This window comes from Centropristis striata, chromosome 1 (assembly GCF_030273125.1).
Source record: "Centropristis striata isolate RG_2023a ecotype Rhode Island chromosome 1, C.striata_1.0, whole genome shotgun sequence".
Taxonomy (NCBI): domain Eukaryota; kingdom Metazoa; phylum Chordata; class Actinopteri; order Perciformes; family Serranidae; genus Centropristis; species Centropristis striata.
In genome coordinates, this window is record NC_081517.1 from 30,664,631 (window position 1) to 30,677,779 (window position 13,149).

Here is a 13,149-nt window from a genome sequence, read left to right on the forward strand (position 1 = left end):
TGTGTGTGTGTGTGTGCGTGCGTGTGTGTGCGTGCGTGTGTGTGTGTGTCCGTCCTTCACTAAATCAAGTTGCTATACCAACCAGTGATAGCATGTGTTTCACTTGACTGCAGGCAGTAGATTTAGTTTATGTGAGACACCTGAGAAACCTCATGTGTTTGAGTGTATTTATGTACGTGTGTGAGGGAAGAGGAACATGTATTAGCACACATGTCTGTGTGTGTGTGTGTGTGTCCATCCGTGTGTGTGTGTGTGTGTGTGTGTGCGTGTGTGTGTGTGTGTGTCCGTCCGTCCGTGTGTGTGTGTGTGTGTGTGTCATAGACTGCAGTAAATGTAGTTGTTTTTTTGCTGTTTTCCAAGCTGCGGCTTAGTTAAAGTGGCTGAAAATTAAATCTCTGTAAACCCCAGTGTACACACACACACACACACACACATCCATCACTCACTCCTTAAAAGCAGAGGAAGGAGGGGAGGAGGGGGGTGGCGGGGGCGATGGAGAGATGAGTGAGAGAGATGAGAGGAGGACCAGGAGATTGTTCGGAGGTCACTAGTGCCCCCTACAGGTAGTTTTAGCATCTATAGCCTCTTATACCTGAGTTGGATGGATGTTCAAAGCACACAATTGAATTGCGTCTGGCTCCAGATACGTGGACACTTATCAGACAGAGCGTTTTTTGTGTCACTGAGAGATGAATAGAGACAGCTGATTATATTTGGCGAAGCAGAGCTCTGTGTGCAAGGAACTCAATTTTGCAGATGATCTGTCTGGCTCTGAAGTCTCCCCCCCACACTGCAATTTGGTGATTACATCAAGTACTTGTGCTGCAAAGCAAGTGGCTCTGTGACAGCTTGGCTTAACTCTCTGTCACCTTATTTCTTCTTTCTCTCGTTTCTCTCTTCCTTTCTCTCTATCCAGTGATCTCAGCGAGAACCAGATTCAGGGGGTCCCAAGGAAAGCCTTCAGGGGAGCTGTGGAGATCAAGAACCTGTAAGTGGCACTTTGGCAATACTATCCGTGCATGTGAGTGGGTGTGTGTGTGCATGCATTTAGGTGGGTGTATATGCACGCACATCTGTCACTTGCTTTTCAATGTGTTTGCAAATGCGCACAAACCCCATGTGCCTGTGCATCAATATTTCATTGTGTTAAATGTCATGTGCCTCCTGCTTGCTGTATTGACTGGCACCGCTGCTCGTTAGCTGTGTGTGTGTGTGTGTGTGTGTGTGTGTGTGTGTGTGTGTATGTGTGTGTGTGTAACGGTCACATCACTGGCATTTCCGTTGTTTTCTCTTTTTGTTTCGCCTCAGTCCTAGTTATGATGATTGAAGATAATTGTTGGTCATTTCGCAGGTAAAGTAATTGCCCAGCAGTAATTCTAGAAATATGGATTTTTCCACTATTTGCCTGCAAACTGGCTTTTTTTGTTACACATCTGATATTTTTTTGAAATGCCTCGCAATTATTGTAAAAGGACAGAGCTGTGTGCGTGTGTGTGTGTGTGTGTGTGTGCATTAGCATGCGGGTGACAGCACATGATTTACTGTCCTTATGTCTTAATTAAATTGTTTCAGCAAAGCGATTCTGAGAATAAGGGAGAGAGAGAGAGGGAGAGAGAGAGAGAAGGGGGAAGGAGGTAAAGAGCAGCGCATACAAATTAGACGTCAGATAGAAGAGAGCAGGAAAGGAGAATGGATACAGAGATGAATTCGTTGAGAAATACATCGACAAAGAACAATGAGCTCAGAAGAACTAAAGCAAAAGAGAAAGTGAGTGAGTGTGAGGGAAACAGAGAGAGCTTGTTGATGAGTTGGCTGTCTGGCACCTGAAAATACACTGTAAGACACCTTTACATCTTACAACAGCTCCCTCTGTTCTTTTTTTCTTTTGTGTTTATGTGTGTGTTTTGTGTGTGTGTGTGTTTGTTTGTGTGTGTGTGTGTGTGTGTGTGTGTATGTGTGTGTGTGCAGCCAGTTGGACTACAACCACATCAGCTGTATCGAAGATGGAGCTTTCCGAGCGTTACGTGACCTGGAAGTGCTGTGAGTACCTGTTTATTCAGTCGCCCCGCTAACAACAGCAGAGCTCTGGTGAATGATGAACACTAACAGCAGCGGGGTGCGGAACAGCTAATATCCTCGTTGACCTTTGGAGGACTGCATCGCCTGTGCAGCTCCTGAAAAAGCACAGTTTCATATATATTCAGAAAGACACTTGATGCCTGATCGTAGAGTATCCCCATAATCTTATATTTCATTAACTGATAAAATCATTAGTGCTGCTGGACAGACTCCTTGTCTGTCCTCAAGTCAGCCTGACGAAGAAGCTTGTTGATTTTCTTAATGACAGATATTAATTATCATCCTGTTATGAGTTGAAGATGAATTGCTTTAATTTCAAAGTCAAAATTGTATAATGAGTTATGAGCCAAGCCGGTTCACTGACACTTTTTCCTTGAGAAAAGTGTCAGTTAATGTACATTTTTCTCATGTCCAGTCCGTCATATTTTAAGAGCTGCCCTCTTTTTAATCATTAGCGGACTAATTGGTTGTCTTGGTTTTAGTTGATTACAGTATCCCTCTTCAATAAGTCTTTTTTTTCAAGCTGAATGACTTATTTCCGGACAAGGAAATGAAAAGATTTAAAGTGGTGCTTTTCATGTTTCTTTGTGGAGAATTAAATTTGATTAAATCAACTAATAACTTATTTTAATAACTTACAGTGAAGCAGTTTTGTTGAAAATGCTAATTTTGTGAGCTCACTATAAAGACGATGTTTCACCTGTTTTCATTTCAGCCCAGATATAATTAACTGCATCCTGCAGTCTAAACAATTCACAATTTAATGATTATATTAACTTATTAGAGGAATCCTTCACCCCCAGAATTATCATTTGTAAATCAATTACTCACTTGGGAATATCACAGCGATTATTCTGGGGGGTGAAGTATTTCTTTAATGTGTTCCCTGAAAAAGCAAGGAGCACAGATGGCAAAGATTGTTTTCATCGAATGAGGCAGCTGATAAGAGAGCTAGTTAGCGAGTAGACTCTGCAGGGGTTAGTGACGGACAATTCTTGTCGTTATCAAGACTTAATTGAAGAACAGTTGTGTTGTCAGGATGCTGTCAGAGTAAAAAACTGCACTGATTATGTTACACTCAGCAGAGTCCAACTTCCAGTCCCTATTCTGCTGACTAAGCCACTTGTCTCTGTACAACAACCCTGTGAGAGAGTCCGATGAATCTATATGGCATGTTTTCTTCCCTCAGCACCCTCAACAACAACAACATCAGCCGACTGTCTGTGGCCAGTTTCAACCACATGCCGAAGCTCAGGACCTTGTAAGTGGCACCGCCGAGTATTTGGTACACATTACCGCCCCGAAGGGAAGGATTGCTCTCATCTGTGCCTGTTTGTGCAATTGATTGATCGATCTGAACTCGCTTCTCTCCCTCCCTACCTCCACCCACCCTGCTCCTGTCTCCCCCGTCCTCAAATCTATTATTTCTCCTCCCCCACCTGTTCTTGCCCTCTCTTTCTTGTAATCACCACATCCCCTCCTCTCCTCCCTCCCTCCCATCTCCTCTCTCCCCCAGTCGCCTGCACTCCAACAACCTGCAGTGTGACTGCCACGTGGCCTGGCTGTCAGAGTGGCTGCGACAGCGACCCCGTCTGGGTCTGTACACGCAATGCATGGCCCCGCCGCACTTGAGGGGGCACAACGTGGCTGAGGTGCAGAAGAAGGAGTTTGCCTGCACAGGTAGGTCGAGTTGACTGTTTGCTTTGTCTATTTCGCGACTTACGTCCGCTCGCTGTTTTACACAAGCAAACCCATCCTTTGTTTTGTCTCGTTGTGCTTTTTTCTTACTGTCTTTTGCTCATGCTTTTCAAGAATGGGACGAAGGCAAGTACTCATCTTTCATCGCATGGCTTGGCTTTAACCTGCACTTACTGAACTGATCAGATTTTCTGTACAGCACTTTTATATAAAAAGAGTACAAGATTGAAAATAATACTGTCGATAGACAAGGTCACTATCGCATTTAGGGACTTTGTTGCCTGGCTGTTTGGATTTCCTTTGCTGAATGCTGTCAGTTTCAAAATCCTTCGCCTTTTGGATTTACTACAAGTATAACTATTATCCTTGGGTAATGTTGCCCCTCTGTCTCTGTGTAGGTCATCAGTCGTCATCATCTTCCTCCTGCAGTGTGTTACAGTGCCCAGAGTCCTGTACCTGCAGTAACAACATCGTGGACTGCAGAGGGAAGGGACTGACAGAAATACCCACCAACCTGCCCGAAACCATCACTGAGATGTAAGGCACACATGTACACACAAACTCCCGCACTCCGCTCCCGGTGCAGTGATATTTCTCCTGCTCTTTCACCGCACTTCTCTCCATTTTCCTTCTTTGCCTCTTTCCACCTTTCTGTTTCAGTACTTTTTTTTCTCCCTGTGCAGTGGAATAAAACCACACATCTGTGAAATGAGAAAGCCTGGTCATGCAGCACTTCCCTGCTTAAGAAAATAATGAAGGGATGAGGGAGGAAGAACCGAAAGATTAATGTGAAGGACAAGACTAATCATATCTCTATCTAAAGGGGGACATGAAGAAATATAGCCAGAAGATTCAAAGTGACGAAGCACCAACCAGAGCTGAAGACTTAAGACTTGAACTCAGGTCATAAAAATGAGGACTCGAGACGTGACTTGGATGAGACTGTTCTGAGACTTGACATACATGAGATTTGACTTAAGTCTCAAGTCTCAACTTCTAGTTAAATCCTGGGGAAAAAATAATAACAGTGCTAGAAAGGTCTTAGCCACACATCTTGAATATTTAATTGTTAGGTCTAACCATTGAAAGGAATTTGTTTCAGCTCATTATAAAGCTGTTTAACAGGTCTTTGAATGGAAAATGTTTAAATGCGGTGTCATTTAAGTAGTAGGCATTCAAAGAGCTTGTCTCGACTGACTTGACCGAGGGCTGCTTTGACAAGACTTTAAGACTTCATTTGCACCTGTCTCTTTGGTTTGAGACCTATTATTGGCTTGAAACCTGCTTTAACAAACGGAAGAATGGATTGAGCTGCCATTTAAGGCTCTGGGATGACTATCAGGAACATGTTGGTGTTCTGATCAATGTGTGGACAGAAGGAGCCAGGATTTAAACCACCAACCCTGCAGCTAGTGGACAACCTGTTGACGTGTCTTGTTCTTTATTGACTTGAAAGACTTGATTTGAGCTTTTCTCAGCTGATTGGAGACAGTGTAACATGCTTTAACCAGAATTAAATTTAATTAAGACTTGGACTGGTCTTGATTAATTTTTAACTTGACTTGGATTTGTATCTATTGCTTTTAAACTTGACTTGAAACCCGCTTTGAGACATAATTTTTCACTTATCTCAGTTGACTTGAGACCTATAACACTTAGATTTTGTCTTGAATAACCAGAGAATTGACCCGAGATCAACTCTAAAATAACTTTAAATCTTGACTTGTCTCAATTGACTTGAGACTTGATGTGAACTTTTATTTTTGAGACATGCTTTGACCAGACTGTTTTTGACAAATTTTGATGTAGGGCCTGTTATTATTATACTTCAATGCTTGTCTAGACTTGATTAACTGAAGACTTAACCTGGACTTTTCTCACTGAATTGGAAATTATTTTAAATCTCAAGTCAAGACTTCACTCATATCTATTAATTAAAGACTTGACTTGGACAAGTATTGATTGACTTGAACTTCCCCCGAAAATTAAATAAAAACAGGATACATTACAGTAAAATACAGAACAATACAGTACAGTCCTCCAGTGTGATCAGCCCAACATGTCATGAATGAAGAAAGGGCTGGAGTGGAGCTGAACAGAAGAGAACAGCAAATGAAAAACAAAGTAATTTTAGGGAAATGTTTCACAATCAAATGGTTGGTTTGCAAATCATGTTCGACCGCCTTTCTTGTCACGGTGACTGAACATGTGAAATGTTTAGAGAGCTGTTGTTTGGGTCTGTTTTCTCTTTTGTTTGCCCCCTCCCACTCTCTTTCTCTCTCCTGGTCTGGCTCGGTTTGTTTGGGCCTGACTGACGCGGAGTCAGACTGGCACTTAATGGACCACTGCCCAGACAGTTAAGGGTGTGTGTTTGTGTGTGTGTCTGACTGTATGCATGCTAAAGAGGGCAAAAGATCAGAGAAATGTGACAGACTTTGGCTACAGTCATCAAAGCGCCTTATCTGGGAATGTTCCCCTCAGCCCGAGCCCCCGGGAACGAGCAGCAGTCGACGATACAGCAGCGATAGCTCTGAGATATGTGAATGTTAATGCTGCTCCTCAATGGTCTGTGTGTATGTTTGGTTCCAGACGACTGGAGCAGAACGCCATCAAGGTGATCCCAGCTGGAGCCTTTTCTCCTTATAAGAAACTACGCAGAATGTGAGTAGATGAGGAGATACACTGTATTGTGCACCCTGTCAACGAACCACAAAAACTTGTGTTTCTGTCCTGTTTTGTGTTGACCTCTCTGTTTTACTTTTTATGTATCTTTCTCTCTCCCTTGCTGCCTCTCTGTCTCTTGTTTCCTTTTTCTTTGGCTCTGCTCTTCTCAGAGACTTGAGTAACAACCAGATATCAGAGTTAGCCTCGGACGCCTTCCAAGGTCTGCGCTCCCTCAACTCTCTGTGAGTACTGTGTGATATGTTTGTGTTTAAGATGTAGCTCACGCAACACACAGCCCTGTGAATTTTACAAGGAGTCAGAAAATCTAACAGGTTTTACAGAAACCAATAGTTTGGCCAAATTATAATTTAATCATTTTATCTGGAGGAAAAACCTAAAGCAAGTACATCTGAAATGATCCCTCATCCACACATCCACTTAAACCTGCTTTCTTTTTAATGACCAGCAGAGGCGACTCCACTGGCTGCAAAAATATGTCCAAATGTATAAAAAGTATATGAGAAAATTACCCTACTTGTCATTTGATTTATTACCTCAGTAAACATTTTCCCTAATGAGTTTATGGTCTCAATTGTCAGTTTCCAGTTTTCTTCGTTAAAGCATTTAGTAAATTATGGTCCCATTTAGAATAAAATAGACGATAAAGCAGAGTATTGTTTCTGGGGGTAGAGTATTGTTTCTAAAGTAAAGCAGAGTATTGTTTCTATTGTGCTGGGGCTACCTTATGATTAACAATTTGCTACAACATCGTCCTGTCAGTGTACACTTAAATAGCCATTAACTTTTTTTGGGTGCTTTCCCTGTTTGCAATAATTTAACCAAAATCACTTTGATAATACCATCCTCAAATAGTTTTTACATTAATAATATACTTACAAACTTTTTTTTTTTAAACTGTAACCTTGTGGTTTGTTTTTTGCCCTGTTGTACTCCTTATGTTATTATTATGACTATAAATAATGGCCACATCCAACAGCCAAATAGCCAGAATTAGAACTAGAAAATCCTTTACTCGTAGCCTAACATTTACAATTTAATAAAGACACATTAGATCCAATTTTGAGAAGAACGGAGGTGCAGTTGGCCTCTGCCGCGGCCTGAATCTCAGGTCGGACCATCTGCTTTGCGTGTGAAGCTTTCGGGAAGAAAGACGGAGAGAGGAGCAGGACAGGGAGTGAGGGACGTAGAGTTATTTCATGAAGGAGTTATATTAAGGTCTCGTCTCTCCAAAGTCAATAATTCATAAATGCTGAATTGCTGAATGGAGGCTTCTGCCACCTCATTACACATTCACCACAGAGAGAATGGGACACACACATTCATGCTGACACACCACATACAGTATGGCTTTCACATTAAACTGTGCTGTGTGTTCGTTGTGTGTCAGGGTTCGGTTTGAGAGGATGTAAATGAGCCATCGATTTTGTCTGTATGTCTGTAGATGCTTGTGTGCAAAACAGTACGTGCTAATGTGTGTGTGAGACACAAATGAAGCGTCCATTCCCGCACCGTGTGTTTCCCAACCTCAGGTCTCTCAGGGACAGCCACTCAGCACAATGAAATAAAAGCCAATCTAAAACACATGTCTTTAGACTGCCTACATACACAGCTCAACTCAGCGTGGAGCGTAAAGATGACTGATAGCTCTCTGTGTGTGTGTGTGTGTGTGTGTGTGTGTGTGTGTGTGTGTGTGTGTGTGTGTGTGTGTGTGTGTGTGTGTGTGTGTGCGTGTGCATATCTGAGGTATTTGTTGGGCGAGGCAGTGGCAGTCTTAGCCTTGACCTGTTTGTGAATGTAATCTGATGTATTTATAAAAAGCTTTTCTCTGATAACAGCGTGCATTACTCACACTGGAGCCAGCTTTATGGAGGAGATTTTTTATTGTGACATTTAGATGAAAAGTGTTCATAACTAGTTATACTTTATGTCCACAGTGTTAACATGCAGCCAGGTGTTGGCACAAAGGCGCAGTGTTTTTACGGGCAGCATTTTTTAACTTGGAAGCAGTAAGAGACAGAGAAAACGAAAAGGGAGTTTTTTTTGATAAAGGTCATAATTTCATGTCTTAATGTTTTTTTTTTGTTTTTTTTTCTGGGTGTTTCTTTGTTCTCGTCATTGAATAAACAAAGACACAATCCTTTAGTTTGATGCTACATCCTGGTAATGTGGGCAGAATTAGAAAAGCTGTAAAACCTTATAAAGCCATTTTACAAGATGCACACACCCAGAAAAAGGCTGATAAATTGCCTTAATTTCTTATTTTTTTATTATCTTACATATCCGGAGCTAGTGTCTTGCAAGTCCAAGCAAGTTTGCATTCATAGTTCACAATATTGAATTTTGAACCACTTTCACGGTTCCTTCTAAGTTTTGCTTTTTTTTTTAAATGCTCCACCTCAATAGTCATGTTTCCATCAATGAATTTCTCTGCACATTTTTGAAGATTTGCATGAGAAATGAGAAAAAAAGATACTTTCTGTCTTTTTTCTAAAAATAGTTATTGCGCTTAATGGGAGCTTTTTCCAAATAAGTTCGACAGCATGACTAAGCAGCTGCTGCCGATCTGCTGATCAAGAGGAGCTGACATGAAAAAACAATTATAAGTTGCCCAATTAAATCTAATTCCTGAAGATTTCTTTCCATTTTTCTTGCAGAGAAAAGTTGATTAGCATTTTTTCTCAGATTAGCCTACAGCAATACATTACACTGCCATCTTCTGACCAAAGTAGGTTCATGCACCTTTGTTTATTCGCTCTAATCCAGTTGATGGAAACGTCCCTAATTCTTAAATGCCACATTTCCACACGGCTAATGTGTCGTTCCAGATTTGTTGGACTTTTTTTTAATGGACCTGGCAGTCACAATTTGCAAAAACAATTCAAACAGAAAAAAATAATGATTTGTATTCATTGGAATCTGTTCTGATTCGTTCATAAAACTCTTTTAAGTCTTCATATGAAATGGCTTCAGCATTAACAATTGTGAAAGTAAACAACATTCTCATTCATGACTTGCAAAACTAATACACTGAGTTCCCCATTCACCAAAACAAGAGAATTTTTCATCCATAACACTGTGGAGCATGAAAATAGTTGGTATAGCCTAATCATGTTTATAAATGTTAATTTCAGCACAAATAACAGTAACTTCTGTAGTTCTCTAAGTAGGACATGTTGCAGCTGTCTGATATTCCTCGTACCTAACACTCTGAACTGTTTGTCCCACTGGCTGCTCGCATTTAAGGTCTGTTACACTTTGGCATGAGTGCAGCATTCACTGGAAAACTGTCAAACAATAATTGGAGCTGCATCTTTTTGAGCACTAACAAAATATTGATTTTGTGTTTGATTAAAGATGCTCAAATTTTTCCATCAGACACAGGTGCAAGTGGAACAGAAGCCAGTGGGAATAGGCTTTGCTCTTTTTACAACATATGCATACAAGTGTTAATATTAATAGTACCGCTGCATAATATGTGTGGTCTTATTCATAAGTTATTAATGCAGTGTTTGTGTTCCACAGGGTGCTCTATGGGAACAAGATCACTGAGATTTCCAAAGCACTGTTTGAGGGACTGTTTTCTCTGCAGCTATTGTAAGTAGACACACACACACACACACACACACTTAAAGTTGTAGTTGCAGCTAAGAGCTCACATCCACATCTCATTAATATTTGGCTGAAAAGTGCTAACCTAAAACATTGTCATCAGAGTGGAGACATCGTGAGTGAACGCCATGACCTGTAACATTTGAAACTCAACAAAGAATTATAACAGGATAAACTTTCATATCCACCACCTCTCTGTTTCTCTCTCTCTCTCTCTCTCTCTCTCTCTCTCTCTCTCTCTCTCTCTCTCTGTTGTTATTTTTTTTAGGTTACTGAATGCTAATAAGATAGCATGTCTGCGTGTGGACGCATTTCAGGACCTGCACAACCTCAATCTGCTCTCATTATATGACAACAAGCTCCAGACCATCGCTAAGGGAACCTTCTCTTCGCTAAGAGCCATACAAACACTGTACGTACACACACGCACACACACACACACACACACACACACACACACACACACACACACACATAGTTATTGTCTGTGAACACACAGATCAGACTTGTAGTGGTGAAAATCCAGATTCCAAAACACTTGGAATGCTGTAAAAAAAAAAAATGACCGACACAAAATTTCCGAATCCAAATCTTTGTAAGTTGTAGTTTGTAAATCCAAAGGCAAGATATCTGATTTTCCAACTGGGAAACTGTTGTTTTTTTGTAAATAAATAAATAAAATATTTATTTTGCTTTAACTTTTTTGGAATCAGGGTTGTAAGAAAGCATGAAATTTTGAGCCTGAGTTGGCAATCATCATAGCTGAAAAACTGCAGACAAAAAAATCAATTATATACTAATTAGTACTAAGAAACTGGAATACTATTGGGAAAACAGTATCATTTATATTGTTCATGCGTCTTAGATTTTGGGGACCATTTGTTGTTCCTATTTGTTAAAAATATTATTCAGTCGTAAAGTCAGCAGTAAACGGCAAGTTTTGTTGTCAGCATTTCGAATTATAATAACTCATTTTTAAATGAACCAATTATCACTAAATGGTTTACCAATTTCACCACTTTCAAAAGCCTCAATAGATAAAAGAGGTCTAGTCTGTGTTCTTCTATAACATCACAGGCTGACTGATAACAGACTCATAGTATTCAAGGGTGGACTTCATTAAATGAATGACAATTTACCCTTTAAAGGAATAATTTGGATTCATTGAAGCATGGTTGTATGAGGTACTTATCCTTAGTTAATGCCTCAGTTTAGTTTGTTTCTGCTATAATGTGACTTTGGTGAAACCAATCTAACCCTTTACAGCACTAAAGTCTAAAAATAACACTAACTAACTAACAGACTGAGGCAACGCCAGCATTCTGTGAGCTAAAATCGCAGTTTTTATCAAAGGAGTCTGGTGGCTTTGAAAAGATCATAGATAACAGCTTCAGTTCTCCTTGCTTAAACTTAAACAGAGCTGCAAGGTAAAGCAGTGAAAATATTCTAATGCTGTGCAATTGAAGTGATATTGACTTTTTGGTTAAAATATACTGCTTACTGTGGGTTTTTGCCATTGTAATTAAATAATGACATTACAGCTAATAATCCCAGTAACACCATGTTACTTTGGCATCTGCATTTCATTGAAGAGAGTTATGACTGTTCCACAATAAGTACCTGAGGTGTTCTGATTTCATTGCACATCTGCCATGGTTCTGCCATCCAATCACCATGGATACCCACACTCTAGAAACAGTACATGTTTGCAGCTGTATATTATTCTGACAACTAACATGTCCGTGTGTGTGTGTGTGTGTGTGTGTTTGTGTGTTTGTGTGTGTGTGTGTGTGTGTGTGTGTGTGTGTGTGTGTGTGTGTGTGTGTGTGTGTGCCGCGTGCATGTGTGTGTGTGTTATAGCCACCTAGCCCAAAACCCGTTTATCTGTGACTGCCATCTGAAGTGGCTGGCCGACTACCTGCAGGACAACCCTATCGAGACGAGCGGTGCCCGCTGCACCAGCCCCCGCCGGCTCGCCAACAAACGCATCGGACAAATCAAGAGCAAGAAGTTCCGGTGCTCAGGTATAAAGGTCACATAATAACACTGATCTTTGATTATTTCTGTCTGTGATCATTCACACAACTGCAGACACATAATATCCAAATGTATTCACTGTTCTCTGTCCTCTGTTTTCATTCTGTGTCTTCCTGTTGGGATTTTCCCTCAGACTCTCTTTACTAACCTCAACTCCTTGTTTTCAGCTTTTTCTGGCATCTTTCTCTCACATTTGACCACACGCACACACACACACACACACACACACACACACACACACACATACTAGCCAGTGAGTGCTTTCTTTTAGACTAGCCTTCTGTTATTTTCTTGTTTTTCACTGTCTCTGTCTCTGTCTCTCCATTAGCTAGAGAACAGTATTTCATCCCAGGTATTGTACATCGAGCATGTGTGTGTGCGTGCGTGTGTGTGTGTGCACTGTTTGGTCCATCACTGCGGATGCTGCACACTCACACACACTCTCAACACTTGTGAGTGACTTGCTTTGAGTGACACCTTCTGAATGCCAAGACAGTTTCTTGTAATGCCCTAATGTACTTCGTAATGCATCACCTCTAACCAGGCACCAGACACTCACAATGTCTTTGCACTGGGTTTTTGATGGTAACTGTAACCTTGACTATAGAGGGAGAAAAACAATTGAGTTAATAAGCTCAGGGCACTGTCAGCTGGGCACTCCATGTGAGACTCTGTATAAATGAAAGTATATTGATATAGCGATCACAGAGACTGTATTTGATACTCGTCCTCCTCACTTCGTACCACATCTAATGATAGCTAATGTATGAGCGTGTGTCCGCGAGCATCTGTGTCTGTTTCGCCCACTGCAGAACATCAAAAGGTCACACAGTTACCATGCTCAGAGGGGAGCTGGGAAATATGTAAATCAGACATGCATATGAGATCAGTAGCAGGGCTAAAGGCGGTCATTACCACAGCAGCACACAGAGGAGGCATGGTGTGTGTTGGATGAGAGCGAGCCTGTGTGTGTGTGTGTGTGTGTGTGTGTGTGTGTGTGTGTGTGTGTGTGTGTGTGTGTGTGTGTGTGTTTGTGTGTGT

At 41.1% G+C, this 13,149-nt stretch overlaps 1 protein-coding gene across 1 annotated transcript in view; it reads left to right on the forward strand.

The window, feature by feature from the left end:
* slit2 (slit homolog 2 (Drosophila)) overlaps nt 1–13,149 on the forward strand; it is a 100,387-nt gene that overhangs the window by 59,553 nt on the left and 27,685 nt on the right. Inside the window, exons 5-14 of the mRNA XM_059337925.1 lie at nt 917–988; nt 1,969–2,040; nt 3,269–3,340; nt 3,596–3,759; nt 4,176–4,314; nt 6,367–6,438; nt 6,612–6,683; nt 9,985–10,056; nt 10,340–10,483; nt 11,932–12,095. Of these exons, the coding sequence (XP_059193908.1) occupies nt 917–988; nt 1,969–2,040; nt 3,269–3,340; nt 3,596–3,759; nt 4,176–4,314; nt 6,367–6,438; nt 6,612–6,683; nt 9,985–10,056; nt 10,340–10,483; nt 11,932–12,095 (1,043 nt within the window). The remainder of the gene's footprint in view (nt 1–916; nt 989–1,968; nt 2,041–3,268; nt 3,341–3,595; nt 3,760–4,175; nt 4,315–6,366; nt 6,439–6,611; nt 6,684–9,984; nt 10,057–10,339; nt 10,484–11,931; nt 12,096–13,149) is intronic.